This window comes from Cyprinus carpio, chromosome A20 (assembly GCF_018340385.1).
Source record: "Cyprinus carpio isolate SPL01 chromosome A20, ASM1834038v1, whole genome shotgun sequence".
Classification (NCBI taxonomy): Eukaryota; Metazoa; Chordata; class Actinopteri; order Cypriniformes; family Cyprinidae; genus Cyprinus; species Cyprinus carpio.
The window spans coordinates 6,672,928-6,691,107 of NC_056591.1; the positions used below are offsets into that span (position 1 = coordinate 6,672,928).

The 18,180-nt window shown below is 37.8% G+C and overlaps 1 protein-coding gene across 1 annotated transcript; it reads right to left on the bottom strand.

Annotated features, from left to right (window-relative positions):
* Nucleotides 1-5,871: 5,871 nt before the first annotated feature.
* LOC109052563 (calmodulin-1) lies at nt 5,872-16,516 on the bottom strand. The gene is made up of 6 exons (XM_019069984.2): nt 16,306-16,516; nt 11,414-11,444; nt 11,182-11,325; nt 7,598-7,704; nt 7,342-7,477; nt 5,872-6,751 (listed from the first exon to the last, which is right to left on the bottom strand). Exons 1-6 carry the CDS (start codon nt 16,306-16,308, stop codon nt 6,723-6,725), a joined length of 450 nt encoding a protein of 149 aa, XP_018925529.1. The 5' UTR covers nt 16,309-16,516; the 3' UTR covers nt 5,872-6,722.
* Between the last annotated feature and the right edge of the window lie 1,664 nt (nt 16,517-18,180).

The following is an 18,180-nucleotide window of genomic DNA, read 5'->3' on the forward strand; positions in this document are numbered from 1 at the left end:
ATTCATGCAGCACAGAAAAGCTGGGATGCACCAGTTCATTTAATGTTTTTCTTTTAACACTGTGATAAATGAATGAATTATTAAGAGAATATCCAATCTAAAGTGCTTGAGGGATGTTTTTTCTCAGCTTCTGTAATTTAAAGGTCTGTTTGTTGCTCCGGTCCTGTTTGATGAATGTAGGTCGGTCATCTTCACTCTCAGACACATGCAAAACTCACGCTCACAATTATCAGACACATTCAAAGTGTCCTCCTCAGATTTCTGAGTCAGGTGAATTTTGAAATAAACAAGTGTGCTTATTGTAGGTAAATAAAAGTGTACATGCTGAACACATGTATTGAAATGAAATGAAGTCAAAAAAATGTTTGTAATTGTTTATATACACTCACCTAAAGGATTATTAGGAACACCATACTAATACTGTGTTTGACCCCCTTTCACCTTCAGAACTGCCTTAATTCTACATGGCATTGATTCAACAAGTGCTGAAAGCATTCTTTAGAAATGTTGGCCCATATTGATAGGATAAGCATCTTGCAGTTGATGGAGATTTGTGGGATGCACATCCAGGGCACGAAGCTCTCGTTCCACCACATCCCAAAGATGCTCTATTGGGTTGAGATCTGGTGACTGTGGGGGCCATTTTAGTACAGTGAACTCATTGTCATGTTCAAGAAACAATTTGAAATGATTTGAGCTTTGTGACATGGTTCATTATCCTGCTGGAAGTAGCCATCAGAGGATGGGTACATGGTGGTCATAAAGGGATGGACATGGTCAGAAACAATGCTCAGGTAGGCTGTGGCATTTAAACGATGCCCCAATTGGCACTAAGGGACCTAAAGTGTGCCAAGAAAACATCCCCCACACCATTACACCACCACCACCAGCCTGCACAGTGGTAACAAGGCATGATGGATCCATTTTCTCATTCTGTTTATGCCAAATTCTGACTCTACCATCTGAATGTCTCAACAGAAATCGAGACTCATCAGACCAGGCAACATTTTTCCAGTCTTCAACTGTCCAATTTTGGTGAGCCCCATCAAACTCAAGCCTCTTCATTCCTTTTCTTAACAAATACTATTCTTAACACCTCGGTTCTAACGATTTTGTAGCCCATCCGCTTCAAGGTTGTGCGTGTTGTGGCTTCACAAATGCTTTGCTGCATACCTCGGTTGTAACGAGTGGTTATTTCAGTCAAAGTTGCTCTTCTATCAGCTTTAATCAGTCGGCCCATTCTCCTCTGACCTCTAGCATCAACAAGGCATTTTCGGCCCACAGGACTGCCGCATACTGGATGTTTTTCCCTTTTCACACCATTCTTTGTAAACCCTAGAAATGGTTGTGCGTGAAAATCCCAGTAACTGAGCAGATTGTGAAATACTCAGACCGGCCCGTTTGTCACCAACAACCATGCCACGCTCAAAATTGCTTAAATCACCTTTATTTCCCATTCTGACATTCAGTTTGGAGTTCAGGAGATTGTCTTGACCAGGACCACACCCCTAAATGCATTGAAGCAACTGCCATGTGATTGGTTGATTAGATATTTGCATTAATGAGAAATTGAACAGGTGTTCCTAATGATCCTTTAGGTGAGTATATATATATATATATATATATATATATATATATATATATATATATATATATATATATATGTGCCTGTGTGTGTGTGTGTATGTCTAGTATGTGTATATATAGTGTGTACATAGTATAATATACTTTTTTTACACTTACTCCATGCATGTTCATCCTGTGGTTGTGCTGGAGAAACCCCTCCTCTGTGCCTTGCAAGGCTGATGCATGAAGAAACGCTTTATGAAGCAATTTATTACAAAATCTGTCTGAAAGGGTTTTTATGCATTATGTGTTTTAGGGCTTTTGTGCACAATTTTTCACGGTGGGTTTACTGTGTTGCACTCTGCAATACTGTATGCAAATACACACACAGACATGGTCTCACACTCACACACACATTCTGCTGTCAGCAGTGTTACAGATTCAACAACATACAAGATTTAGTGATGCATAAAAAAAGACGATTGTTTGTTCAAAGACAACTCTTATGGCCCATTCACACAAATGATAACTATAATGATAAGTATACATAGTTTAAAAAATCATTCTAAATTTAAAAGAATAGCAGAACCTAAACCTAAAACAGTTACGGTTATTTTTATAGTTATGATTCTTGGTGTGAAAGGGCCTTTAGTTTAATGTTTTGACATCTATTGGAATTAAATTCATACTTTTAAAATGGATAGTTCACCCAAAAATGAAGATTATCTTTTACTTGACATGCATCTTTCCAAACCTCTGACTTTTTTTTCTTCTGTAGCCCACAAAAAATATATTTTGAACAATGTTGTTTTTCAAGTCCCATTGACTTTGATACAAATTTTTGTCTATATGAAAGTCAATGGGGCCCAAAACCATAATTACCAACATTCTTATATATATATATATATATATATATATCTTATATATATATATATATATATATATATATATATATATATATATCTTGATCTTTGCATATTTTCTCATATAGATGGATGTCTTCATTCAGAAGAAACTGGCCGTTTTGCCTTCAGAAACACTGATCTGATGTCAGAGAGGAGGAGGAAGTCATTACCACAGGAACAGCTGTTAAAGGTTACTGTGATCTTTCATCAAGGGATGTTGCAGACAAATTGCACAAATAAGTGTTGCCAACTCAGTCGAGATGAGATATTGAGATCACATGACGAGCCAAATACTACAGAATTTATTGAGGTGACCTCAATATTTGCTGCAATTACAGTCATTACGAGTGACAAAACTGCCATCTGTAACCAAAAACAGGCCACTGCATCTGTGAAAATAGTTCTATCATGACAACTCTCTGAAGATTTTAGCATGGTAATGGATATGACAGTGTTAATGTATTTAGTCTTGGCAGAATAGATCTGCTATGCTGCTGAATTGCTACAGCCAATACATATGCCGATACGGTGCTGTGAATATTTCAGACATATTGCTGCTGCACAAATAGCATATATAATAACTAGGGATGAGCGAGTACAGCATTATCTGTATCTGTATCTGTTAACCATATGAATTATCTGTATCTGTATCTGTACTCGGACTGGGCGGGGCCTAACCCAAAAGTGGGCGGGATTTAACCCGGAAGTGGGTCTGGTTGACTTAAAACGGGCGGGGCTTTAACCGGTATGTTATTTTAAGCATGCAATTGATAAGGGTTGATCAGAAATTGTTATATTTATTGCTGATTAGAAAACTATTTACATGACAGCATCAGCATTGAGCTTCAGATCAATGGTTTTGATCACGATAACAAACAAACTATATAGAGAACAAGTTTTGCAACAATGAATACAACACATGCGGTTGCAATTATGAAGTTAAATGTAATGAACAAGAGTTTTCATCTCAACATAACTTTCTTTTTTTAACTTGTAATTTTTTTATAATCAGTGTGATTTTTTTTATTTCCACACCAGGTATGTGTGTGTGTGTGTGTGTGTGTGTGTGTGTAGCTAATTAATTCGTAAAATAGTTTTATATACCACAACTACCTTTATTTATTTTTTATGAAATACAGCAAGAAATAAGTGTCACTCAGTGCGTGAAGTCAAAAAACTGGTTAGAGCCAGCTGACGTTTAAAAAAGAAAAAAAAATCTCCGACAGGCAGACACGCAACGCGAGTCGCATTCTACCAAGCGCCACGTCTAAACAAACCCCACATTTACCAAAACTCTATTGGTTAATAAGTAAGTACTACACACCAAAGTAAAAAACAAACCTGAAGCTGAAGAACACCTAAACGTTAACGGAAAAGACCCGCGAAACTGAGTGACTGAGGGAGAGACAGAGAGAGAGAGAGCACTGTTCTCTTCTCAGTGTTCTGTGTGTGAGTGAGCAGAGCGTGACACAGCAACACAATAAATCTGTATGTGTGTAGGGGAGGGGCACTGTGACTAGCCTATCACAGAACGCAGACACGGTCAGCAACCCAATGAGAATCTTTATTTAATCCGAGCACAGATATTGACTCGTATTATTCGTATAATACTTGTACTCGGCAAAAGTGCTTTATCCGTACCGGAGACTCGTTTCAGCCGAGTATCCGGCTCAACTCTAATAATAACCCATAGCAGATCTATACAGGTGGAGCTGGGGAAGGTGGAGGGTTACAGAGGAACTCTGAAAGCACACTGTGAAATGCTCTAGTGAATGCTAACCAGCCATTTCAATTTAAAGCAGCAAGCTCATTGGTTGTGTATGCAACAACCAATCAGCTTGTGCCAAGTAGTTTAGCACTGCGACTATCATCAGTTTGCAGTATAAGGATCCATCAGCCTGCACCATCTAGAGTTTCATGACAGAACTTGGCATTTAAGAAGAAAAATAAGAAAAAGCTAAACATGACTAAAAATGACTTGGCTTTATTTTTAATGGACATTATAGTATTTCTTATTGCGTGTATATATGAAGAAGTTCGCGTTATGCAGTGATATCCACTTCAATCCACAGAATGTTTCACTAAAAGACCTTTCAGCAAATGGAAAAAGTGCTACAGGAAACATTGATGCGCTCTGTGACACACTTGCGTAATGAGTGGTGCGTAATGAGACAAAAAAAAAATGCTCACCAACAAACTTGTGTTTTTCATATTTCTTGACATCCTCATATTTTGCAATGAACCACTTATTTCCTCTCTGTGGCCAACATTTTAAAACTGCTGATTTGGATGTCCTCAAAGCAAACACAAACAGACTAAAAGAAGCCAGTCATTTTTACGTTACCCATTTAAAAAGTGTTACACAGATTTTTTTTATACTCTACGTTAGTACTGCACAATATCTCAAAATAATAAATGAAATAATAACAAAAAACAAAGCCAACATGTTTAATTAATACTCATCAAGATTTAGAGTAAAGACTGGCAACACGTTTAATTTGGACTGATTGAGACGCTGAAACACTTCATCATGAGCTTCACATAAATGAACACAGTGCCAAGCTTCACTCTCAAATCCATATATCATATTATTTTTTCAGACTTTTAATTGTTAATATTTGTATATTAATAGTAATAATTACATATTAATATTAGATATAAATATTAACAATAAAAATTATTACTTTATTTTATAGTCATATTTGGTCAAAAATTCAAATGATTTAAAAAAAAAAAAACTGTAATATATATATATAGAAAACAAATATAGAAAATTACAAAACAAAACAATAGTTTTTAGTTGTTTTTATTTTCTGCAGAAATCCACCCCCAATAAAGTCAATCAAATGTAATTATTTTAAAAGTCTTGTTTCCAAATCGAGTTTTCTTAAGTTTGCAATAAAATATCACAGAAAAACTAGCTTGAGATTTTTTAAGGCTCTGGATTTTGAAATACAACGCTATTATACAAAAGCACTTAAGCAAAAAGGTTGTGGCCTGAACACGCAGGAGCTGGTTTCTGGATTGTTTTGTGTAATCTGATAGTGTTTGGTCTCAGTGTTGCTGGTCGGTGGAGGGGGAGGGCGGTAAATCCTGCTCTCCTCTTTCTGCTACACGTGAAAGACTGGAGTTTTGCTTTATGCACTTAAAACCCATAAACACTACTGAAGAAAACTGAGGTGTACAACGACACCTGAGAAAATGAGAAAACTTCTAGAGAAGCTAGCTGATTGGGTTATTAAATGTTTGACTAGGTGGTCTAGAGCTGTCACTGATCTGAGATCCACTGGATGGATGAGACGGTGAATTAAAGTAAACCGAGAGCACAGAAGAAAACCCTGCTTTTACCTCACTTAACGGACACACAATGGTTTGATGAGGAATAACAGAGCAGAAGTGATAGTTGTAAAGTACATGGTCACTTTATTTGAAGAAAATATTAAAACAGTAGCATGTACAACTTGGAATGAATGCAAACTGAAGAGTGGAGTGCAAACTCCCGCAGCAGAAGCGGCGCAGGGGAGAATTCACCGAAACAGAGGACAGAAAAGTGAAGGCTCAGCCACACTCCTCCAAACACCCACAACATCCCTCCATCCCATCCTCACCTCCATCCTGGTGCGAGATGGCCGTCCAGGAAAAGAAAGTCATGAAACAAAAATAAACAAATCGCCAAAAAAAAACAAAGAACAAAATCATGCCAAACATTTCCTACTTTTTTTGGTTTTTGAACCCCCCCCCACAATACATTAAAAGCCCCATTCCACAGGAAACTTGAATTCACAAGCTTTCTCTCTACTTGTGGTTCCTCTTAAATTACAAAACCCCACAATACAACACTTCAGTGGACTCAGAACGCTCTGACTGGCTGGAGAATGAGCTCCGGGCTCAAGCTGCATGCATGAAGAACAGAAAAAAAAAAACGAGAGAACAGAAGGAGGATGGCCAGCCCAAACATGATCAAGAGCAGATGGAACTTAAGGAGTTCACCAAATGCTGGTTTTCTTTCATTCTTTTTCTCGAATAACTGATGCTAGACCGATCTTTGGGGACAGGATCACTAACCATTTCATGCAGATATTTGACTTTTTTCCATTATTTTCTGTGTGGACAGAACGATACTTTATTTTAACATTCAATTAATTTTAAACAGAAACATTATGAATAAATAAAAAAAAAAATCCAAGAGGTAAGTAAAACATTTGACTGATTTTTTTCTCTTCTATGAGGGCACGGCAGGAGGAGTCGGCTTCACTTTGCGGTCATCATCTGTACAAATTCTGAGAGGAGAGATAGAGAGAAAATGAGATTAGGCAGTTGCTTTGGGCCGAATGCCACACCGTGCAGCCAGCTGCTAAATTGTTCAATGGGTTATTAATTTTTTAATCAAGAGGTGAAGGCAGAATTCACACGGTAATTAGCATCCCATTTCCGAATAGTTTTCATATGCGTCTAATCAAGAAGCTCAGTTTTCAGCAAAACAAAAAGAGGCCTTTCACATGTGCTCTTTACAAATAAGGTGCATTCTGGGAAATGTGAGCCATTTTTGATGCAGATAAAAGTAAAAGACACAGATGAGATTCTAAAGGATTCTAAGACTCTGAAGTGACCAATTCACTGAGTGAATGAATCATTAAGACTGATTCAAACTGATAAATCATGAGTCTTTTTGACTGTTTTTAGGAAAATTGCTTCATCCTATTGTTTTTGTTTAAATATATTTTCGCATAATTCCCATCCTTAGTAAACACTTACTACATCTTCCTTATGTGATATATTTGTAGGTGCATTATAGTTGAGTTACCAGATGAATGGACTAAAAAAATGGGGGAAATACAGTGGGCATTGAGAGGTACAGTAAGCAGCTTACCTTCATAATTCACCTGACCATCACCATCAATGTCTGCTTCTCTGATCATTTCATCCACCTCTTCATCTGTCAGCTTCTCGCCGAGGTTTGTCATGACGTGACGCAACTCTGCAGCACTGATGTAGCCATTACCATCCTGAAGAGAAAACACTTGAATGTCAGCCACAAAAAGGGCGGGAAAATCTTGGCCTCACTGCTGTGACTCTGAAGTTTGAGTCATAAACAGCCAAGTGAAATAGCAACAGCTCAAACATACCTTGTCAAATACCCGAAAAGCCTCGCGAATCTCTTCCTCGCTGTCTGTGTCCTTCATTTTCCTGGCCATCATTGTCAAGAACTCTGGGAAATCTATGGTTCCATTTCCTATGAAAAGGAGAAGTGAGATTTTACTGAAAACAGAAGAATGGACAGGAAATGCTCACCTCCGATACTCTGATACAGAAATCATTTCCACCTCAGATTAACAAAACAAAACAGTTAACCACGACTTCACATCACACAGTTGTGACTTTACAGCTTAAAATAGCAAGAAATAGCCAACTTGTGAATTTGTTTTTTATAAACATGACTATTTTTCAGTATTGTGACTTAATTTCTCACAGTGGTCGCTGAATGGTCATAATGTTTTTTTTTTTTTTACCTAATAAACTTTAATTTAGACTTTATATCAAATTTTAAACTTTACCTCACCTTTTTATTTTCAACTCCAAGGCAGAAAAGGCATTCATATTTAAATTTTAAAAAATCAGCTTCACAAAATAGGGCAAATTAGCGTGAGACTGCAATTGCATAAAGGCACCGATGGGAGTGGAAAGCTCTGTGGATGATCTACTGACAATGCACAAATTAATAAACACGGATGCAGTTAGATCATTTCCCCAATAAATAATGCAATCTACCAAAAGCAGCACCAATCAGCAACTATCACAGCTGTCTCAAGTGCAAAAGATATGCTTTTTTGGGGTGTTAAATAATGGCACAAATGCCAGTAAACTGACTAATTCAAACCTTAGTAAAAACCCTAGTCACCTTGCATTATACATTTTAAGGGTTAGTTCACCCCAAAATGAATTTTATGTCATTAATTACTCACCCTCATGTCATTCCAAACCAGACCTTCGTTCATCTTCGAAACACAAATTAAGTTATTTTTGATGAAATCGGAGAGCTATTTCACCCTCCATAGACAGCAATGCAACTGAAATGTTCCCAGGTCCAGAAATGTAGTAAATACATCGGTAAAACAGTCCATGTGACTTCAGTTGCTCAACTACAGTTTTGCGATGCTAAGAGAATACTTTTTTTTTTTTACGCAAAGAAAACAAAAATAACAATTTACTCAACCATTCTTCCCCCTCGAGTTATGTCTTCCGCCATTTGAGAAAGTATTGCAATGCATACGCACGCTTTCCCCTTAGCGTAAACAACACTTATTACGCAAATTATGTTCATGTGCATGCTTTCCCCCCGAACATAAACAACGCTGATTACGTCCAATACGTTCTTGGGTACTCTCCAAAATGGCAGAAGACGTAACTCGGAGGAGAAGAATGGTTGAGTTAATTGTTATTTTCGTTTTTTTTTAAGTTGAGCCACTGATGTCACATAGACTGTTTTACCGATGTATTCACCACGTTTCTGGACCTGCGAACATTTCAGTTGCGTTGCTGTCTATGGAGGGTCAGATAGCTCTCCGATTTAATCAAAAATATCTTAATTTGTGTTCTGAAGGTCTACGGGTTTGGAATGACATGAGGGTGAGTAATTAATGACAGAATTTTCATTTTGGGGTGAACTAACCCTTAAAATACTCTCCTCCCTTTAACTGTGAGTCTGAAAGGGAAACTCCTACAGTTGCAGATGCAACAAGGCACCTTTACATCGCGTTAGTATATCTGGCCCAAAGTCTACTAAAACTGTATTTTTTTTTGGTGATTTTCTTTGTGTTTTGGGCGATGACACCTCCACCAGGGTCATTCGCCAGGGAAGCTCTCCTAACGTAAACGCTGTGGTCACTCACAGTTTACCGATGAGCCATCAAAGGGATGAGGTGGGCATTCGCTAAGAGAGATCAAAAACCATGTGACTCACTCTGGATTAGCGGGGATGATAGTCCTCGAGGGACTGCGGTAAATAATAAAAGCTGAGAGGGTGACTGTGACATAAGAGACACGGCTAGATCCCTACAGCTGGCAACGATGAGCCGCAGCTGACCATAAAAGAACTAAACCACATTTAACGTTCACTGAGGTCTGAAATAGGTCAAGCGTGCAGTAATAAAGACCAGGCTGGATTACCGACTGGATGTGTGGAGCCACTGGTCTAGGATTAGCCAGCCTAAAAGGGACATTGAGCTTTGACTCTGATTTGAAGGCTACGGTCCTGTGGCTTGGAGCAGATGGTGATTTAATGGTGTGTGGCGTAATATAGCAAGACAACCTGAGAGTAACTCCTATTCAATGAACAACAGGCCACATTCTTAGCATTGCAGATAAAAATGTAAGACCTTTTGTTGCTACAGGATGTTGAGTCATATTAGCACAGTCTTTCACAAGTACCTAAGGGAAGCACAATTCATTACTAGAAGGACCACTCAGCAATGCACAATTGTGCTGAAATCAGCCATTTCCAGGTCACTTCCAGTGTCGATTCTCGAAATAAGTTCTTCCCCGGTTTCCTGGCAACTGAGTTCGATAAGTGCGTGGGAACTAAATGACGAACGCAAAGAGTGGATTATGCAATTACTTTTCATTTCCACTACTCGCATTATTGCAGTCTGACCTAGATCACGTCACGGCAGGAGGGAGGCAGCCTGCATCCCACAGGCCTATCGATTCGCTGATCGAAGAAGACCGACAGAACGGCTCGCAATCTGACAGGCTTCAGGAGTGTTGTGGCCTCCCGATCCTCCCATATCATCTCGGCCGTAGCGCGGCTGTCTGTCTGCCTGTCTGAGACGTCTGTGACAGGAGGATGACTGGAGAGTTTTCTGGTGTCACTTTTAGCTTAGAGAGTGGTGAGCGAGTGGATCGTCACACTGTCAGATGCTGTCAAGTCACAGCGACGAGTGGATGAGATTAAATGGTCTCACAGACAGGCTGTACTTAATCCAATGACAGGCGAGTGAAAAAAAACCTGAAAAACGCATATTTTTAACAGTGCCTTTCAATTAAAGGTGAAGGGTGACATTTTTCACAATACTTGCTACTCGATTTTCAAAAAAATAAATAAATTATCATGTTTAGTCTCAATGTGAAAATTCTCACATACCATAAAGTCATACATAAAAACGTTTTGTGGAGTCGCACCACATGACATTTTTCAACCTAAACTAACCTTGACTTGTTATAAATAGGTCAAATTATCTGATATTTTAGTCATGATGGTCTGCAGATGTCCTTTTTGTATGTTTTTCCTGCATGTCTGTGCAGGCTGGTTGCACCACATGACTTCCATTTGGTGAGCATGTTATATATTATAACTTGCATTAACTATCAGTTTTGTTGATATATTTCTTTTATAATAATAACGAAAGATCTTGCCAAACTAAATAAGGTGTAATAACTAAATAATATGATGCTGCTTTATAAATTGCATTTATCTTTAAATCAATTAGGAGTTTAATTTTAAAACAGAGCATTGTGTCACTGACCTAATTATAAGTAAGCCATTCATAGGTTGATGTCCTGAACAAATATTCTCCATTTGTCTGAGCAATCTGACACAACACTGGTTCAACCCATTGTTTGAGTTTGTGGGAAGCGTCCTTGAAGTTTCGAAAGAAAAAAAGTGACCAATTTCATTCAACTGTGATTCATTGTTACTTTCAAAGCCACTCACCATCAGCGTCCACCTCATTGATCATGTCCTGCAGCTCCGCCTCTGTGGGGTTCTGACCCAGCGACCGCATGACTGTGCCCAGCTCTTTGGTCGTGATGGTGCCATCACCATCCTTATCGAATAAGGAGAAAGCCTCCTTGAACTCTGAGATCAGAAAAGGGTTTTAGCTGTATTTAGGGAGTGCTTAAAAATACAAAAATAAAGTGATCTGATTAGGTGCATGAACTCTTACCGGCGATCTGCTCCTCTGTTAACTGATCAGCCTAGAAATCAAAGAGAAAATAAATGCTGATTCAGTGTTGGGCGATATGGTCATTTTTCAAATCGTCATATCGTCAGCCTGTGAGATCGACAATACACGATATTATCGTGCATGGGTGAAGCAAGAGAGAGACTCGCTGTACTTGTCAAAGCATAACTATTTGGTGTTTTAAACCGCGCAGGTGCGCAAGAGTGAGCCTATGGAATCCAATAATCGAAAAAATATACTTTCAGACATACTGATAAACTAACATTAAATATAAAAATACTATTTTTAAAACAGCTAGTTCATATATAGTCGGACACAACTGTCATATCGCGCGTCCTGTGACAAATTTGCCACACTTGCGCATGGAAGTTATCAGTCTAAATGTTCTGCAAAATCAGTCAACGGTGAAAATCAATAGTAGATTTCATTTAAAGACCAACAGTTTAACACTAAATATTGGACATAAACGAACACTTTAAATATAAAGTATTTAAAACAGGTAAGTTCATATATTTGCAGTAAAGTTTAATTGAATGGATGCATCAGTCATACAGCGCTCTGGACTGTGCGCCCCATGACGAGCCCGAAGCAACCCCAACAGAAACTAATGAGATGCATTCTAACATAACTGTGGCATTAAACTCAGTTAGTGAGGGCTCGATACTATCATCTATTGGCACAACCCTATGCTGATTACCATTTTACTAAGTAGACAGACAAAAAAACTTTTGTTTTATTATTAAAAAAAATAATGTAATTCATCTTAAAGAGTCTGATCGTTTGCCATTATACAAAAACTGAACGGATAATGTGACACTTGTAGCATGAAGCATAATCTTAAAAATAAAGGTTCTTTATTGGCATTGATGGTTTCATTGAGAAATTTTAACATCTATCGAACCTTTCCATTGGACAAAAGTAGAAAAGGTAACAGCCTTCACACTAAGAAAAAAAATGGTTCCTTTTAGGAACTGGTCACTGAAAGGTTCAATGGCGAACCCAAAATGGTTCTTCAATGGCATCACCACAAAAAGTTCCAAAAGGTTTTCAGTTCCCCAAGGAAAGCTGTCACCATTTCAGTGAACGGTTCTTAAAATAACCTTTTTTTCTGTGTGTGAAAAACATTATTAATCTTAAGAATCTTTTTCCACTATAAAGAACCTTCCGTGAATCTGAAAGGGTCTACACGCTTACAAATCAAGATTCCAACAGAAAGGGTTTTGGCAGCGATGCCATAGAAGAACCTTTTTTGGTTCCCAAAAAACCTTTCAATGAACTGTTCTTAAAAGAAAAAGAAAAATTCTTAGTGCGAAGAGCATTTTAAAAACGTGTTGTGCATCTCAAAGGTTCTATGGATGTTAAAGGTTCTTCATGGAACCATCGATGCCAATACAGCACCTTTATTTTTAAGTGTAGGAGTAAACTCATTTTGTGCTTGGATTTCATGTGACATCCAAACAAAACGCTTTAGTTCATACAGTGGCATCAGATTACAGGACAATGACAAACAACCCAGACAGCGAGGAGAGAAAGCTTGTTGTATGAGTCTCAAGAGCTTGATAAAGTGAATGAGAGCTGCTAGGAACACAGATAACCAACATTATGAAGGGGAGGAGTGGGGCTAATGGGCCAAAGACAGAGGAATACACACCCATCCCTTCAATCATCATACCAATTATTCTACTTCCTTTATGCATTAAGCAACCACATTGCTCACGTGATATGACATAACATGCAGCTGAGATCACTGATTTAAGAGCTTTTGTAATGCACACACTGGATCCAATAGTTCAGTCACTTGCAGATACAATGAAAAAGAAAAATAGAGCTGGTTTGTTAGATAAGTGGGTCTTCCTGCTGCCAGCTGTACGGCTCATTTCATTCCTCATGCCCATGTGCCCAGTACCCAGGCAATCCCCCATCACCCCCCTTCCAAAGCTCATCCTGGGGGATGGGGCGCTGCAGCAGAGGAGCAGACGCAGCTGCTCTGGGACTCCCTGCCATCCAGCGTGAGCCGCAGAAGACTGTCTGTCTCGCTGTCTGAAACGTTTCGCTTTTATAATGGGCAATAAATGGAAAGTAGCGGCTGTAGGTCGATAAAGACATCACAAATGCACATATTCAAGCAGGTGCTCTGAAACCCGACAATTCCCGAAACGTTCAACAACATGCTGCTTCTCCTAAACCTGTTAATCGTAATCAGAGTTAATAGGCAGTTAGGAGTAGAACTGATAGCACTTTCTAGTAGTTGGCAGTGTAGCTGTCATGATGATCTTTGACTAAGACTTCTGAACTGTTTGTTATACTGATATATCGACCAGGCCGATATTCTGCAAATATTTGCCAATTTTATCAATTCTACCATAGCTGTATGATTAACAGAACTGTTGGTTACCCTTTCAAAACAAAACTACTTTCATATATTATTCATTAATTGTCAAAATTGTTGTCTGCCATTTTCGTACATATACATATATATATTTTTAATTGTATACAATGTTTATTTCAACATTTAATTTAAATATTATAAAGTCAGCTTTATTGATATAGCGCTTTATACAATACAGATTGCGTCAAAGCAGCTTTACAGTGTTAACAAAAAAAACGTGTGCTGATGATGAAGAGAACAATAGAAAATCAGTTAAAGTCAGTTCATTGTTTGATTCAGTGACATCATCGTCCAGCTCTCTTTCAATAATGTCTGTGCAGTCAAGTCAACAATGCCCACAATTTAGTAAATATTAGATTTCATTTTTCATAATTGTCTATGTCGGAATTTCTGTCTTCTGTAATTTTCATACCTATACATATTTATAATTTTATACAATGTTCGTTTCAATATTAAATTTAAATATACCCACACAATTTTGTAACAACTACATTTTTTCCTTAACTCAGTTTGTCAAAATTGTCATTTTCAATACCTATACATATTTATAACTTTATACAATTTTTATTTCAATATTACATTTAAATATTATATACCCACACAATTTAGTGAAAATAAAATTTCATTTTTATACACTTTTGAGAATTTTCAGTTTGTCAAAATTGTTGCCTGTAATTTTCATACATATTTATAATTGTATACATTTCAATGTTAAATTGAAACATTATACACATAAACACAATTTAATGACGATTATATTTAATTTTTCATAACTTTTTCAGTTTGTCAAAATTGTTGTCTGTAATTTTCCTACATATTTATAAATGTATACATTTATTTCAATATGAAATTTAAACATTATACACAAACACAATTTAATGACGATTAGATTTCATCTTTCATAACTTTTTCCGTTTGTCAAAATTGTTTTCTGTAATTTTCATACATATATTTATAAACATATAACTTGTGTACTATGTTACGTACACACTTAATTTAGTCCCATATTTAATTTCTCATCATTTAGATCAAAATTTTCTGTATTTTTCATAAATGAATGGGGCGACGTTAGCTCTTCGTATAATGAATATTGGAAATTGTATTGGTCTCACAGCTGTAAAAAAAATAATTTAACTGTTTCAGCCTCAAATTTTCTAATTACTGCACCTCTAATAGTGACATAATGAGTTTTTACAGAACATGTGACCACAAAACCAAGCTGTCTGAAATTTGAACTCTTCCTCCTCTATTTTCTATTACGCACCTCTACCACTCCACAGGCTACAGAAACCACGAGAGCGAATCCCGTCAGCTGTACTTACTGTGCAGTGACACCTCTGTCACCCATCTGCGGTGAGATGTGTTTGTCTGAAGCACTGTTCAATAGCTTATTAAAAACGCTCAGGCAAATCAATGTAGGTCAGTACACACAGAATAACCCTCAAGAGTCCCAACACATAAAGCATGAGTTTCAGGGAACATTATATCACAGATTCACCCAGGACAGCTGTCTCCTACCAGATCTACCCAATATAGAGACCAAACCACCTACAATAAACCAAACTCATATCTACTGCCAGTCCAGAAACATTAAGCCATACACACAAAAGCTGAACAACTCCTCAAATTCAACAGACTCAAACAGAAAGACAGATGACAGACATTTCACAACGACACACCTTTTATTTGCATATAAGCTAGAGACTACAGACAAAATACAGGAAACTGGGCACCCATTACCATAAGCCTACACCCTTTTAGCCCATGCAACAATGTAGTTTGGTTAAAACACAGCTGCCTGTCATTAGTGAGGCCTTTAAATGTGTGTAAAGTGGTTTTAGATGGGAAGCACTGGCCCTGCTGGTGTAATTCAGTCTTTAGAGGGGGTTTAAAGGGAGGGAGATGATGCAACATCCTCCACATCCTCATCTCAGACACAACCACATCCATCTTCATCATGTCCCATCCATCATATTTCACAAATATTAGCATAAACATCCTTTCCATGCCAACATTTCTGACCCTCTACGCCCCAAACACTGACATAACCAGTCTGTCTAATTAAAACATCACAAGTACAGCTTTCAACGTGCCGTCATGTTGATCTAAATCAATTATATTGTAAGCTATAACGCAAAAACAATAACATATGGGACGTGTTGCACATCATCTGAAGAGTGTAACCCGTATGTGAGATAAAGGATGTAAGAATTGCGCAGTTTCAGTAGATTCAGGCTTCACTCTGAACGCTGCATCACTCAACTAACGTTACACCTGAATTACAGGTAACTAAATATTGTTTAAAATATGTTTTTTTCGCGGCAGTAACTCATCTCGAGAAGTTACATCTACTAACGCTTATATTAAAAGCCTATTTCTAAGTAACGTTGGGCGAGGCTAATTTGATGCGAACGGACTGTTTGGGTGACTGTCTGAACGAGTGACGCGTTAATAGTAACGTTATATGAAACAAAAGATTACGTACCATGTTTGTAGGGAGTAAAAGGTGATAATGTCCAGACTAGACTAAACGCAGGTCTCTTCGGGAGCGTGCGCTGCTGCGGCTCTGGCTGTGGACGCGGCGAGGAGCGCGCATGTATTCATCCGCCACTCACTTCCTGACTCGGTGCGCGCGAGCGGCCCTCTCCGCCAATCACACGCGGCGTTAGAGCGCAGGCAGACCGAAGCGCCCACCACCAGCACGCAGATGCAGTACACAGTGTGCACGGCTCTCTGAAACATTTCAGCATTAAGATGATGGATTTATACAAGTCTGTGCCAAACAGTGCATCTTTACACAATATTAGCATGTCGTTTGGAGAATAACTGCTGAAGATTTTTTTTACTGACTAATTGCTCATTTTGCTCAGTTCATTGTCAGAGATTAACTAATTATCCAGAGGAGGTCTGTGGTAATTATTAGATAATTAATAACATACAAAAACTGTGGCACCAAAAACTATTTTCTGCAATGTTTGTGTATATTAGAATAGGATTCTGTGGTTTTGAGCATCTTTTATTAAACCCAGTGCAAGTTAGTCGATGGCGTTATTAGATAATTATTAAATAAACACAGCTCTTAATGCTTATATGAAGAACGGGCTCTTCATGAACTCAGTGACGTGTGGCACTAGTTTCTCCAGGCGGAAGGATACGCGTGGATTTCCCTCCGCTTGAGAATTCGCGGCGTCGGTTTGTTACGGAGCATCTGATTGGTTGACGCGGACCTGCAATATTATACACAATGTTAAGGGGGGCATTATTGGCCGCCCTGGACCTGCAATGCACCAGGCAACGGCATATAATAAAAAATCCCATTACGGTGGTCAAAGTAAAACTTAAAAAAAAAAAAAAAAATAGATTAAGTTATTGAATTATACTATAACAGTATTTGGCTACATTTACTTGTATTGTACCACATTGCAGTAGGCTTCTATTTCTATAAAGAAAAGAGGAAGTGCATCAGGTTTGACCCACACAGAATGTTCAGCACTTTCTATTGGCTACTGTACAACCCATGAGCAAATCACCTGGAGGTCAACATCAGCAATTTACTTTTACAACATTTACATTATTCTGCTTTATATGTATCTATATACATGTATGTATGTATGTATGCATGTGTGTGTATGTGTACGTATATGCACACACACACACACAAAACAGAATAATTTAATTATATTTTGTTTTATGTGTATAAAATATACATATAAATTTGAATGTTTTAATTTAAGAATTATTTCATGTTAAATTATACACACACATACATATGTATATAATTTAACACAAATAATTTTAATTTTATATAATATACATGATCTCTTATATAGAAACACTTCTTAAATAAAATGAAATAAATTATTAGACTTTCTCTCTCTATTCATGTATTTATTGTTTTTATTTATATTTTATCTCTTATAAAAGTAATTATGTTCTATGTGCTTGACAGTAACTTCATCACCACATCCCACCCATTGTTGTTTAATTTATTAAGCAAATATTAGTTTACAGTAATTAAATTGTATTAGTTAAAATGTTATTTGATTAAAATTGTCCCCAAGACCCGGGACCTGTTTCTTACCTGCCATGGCCTTGTGTAGCTCTTCTGCCAATGTCCTACTAAAATGGTCAAACATGACACCTAGTGTCCTTGAGTGTGAAAGATCACAGATGAACAGGGCTCACACTGTATAATGTGTCTTACATGAGGCCTGTCATGAAGAAGCTTAGCATCAGTGACATCCAGGTCTACGTGAGCTAGTCTCTGACTGCTGAATCTGCATTGATGTGCATGCTCTGACTGATTTAAGGAGAGTGCAGCACGGATCCTGTGAAGGGCCGCAGGCTGACCGCTTTCTGC

Bases quoted from the DNA above. Each gene is read 5' to 3' on its own strand.
- LOC109052563 (XM_019069984.2), bottom strand. The intron at 11,326-11,413 runs GTAAGAGTTCAT...TTCTGATCTCAG, and splicing joins AACAGAGGAGCAGATCGCCG to AGTTCAAGGAGGCTTTCTCC. The intron at 6,752-7,341 runs GTAAGCTGCTTA...CTCTCCTCTCAG, and splicing joins TGGTCAGGTGAATTATGAAG to AATTTGTACAGATGATGACC.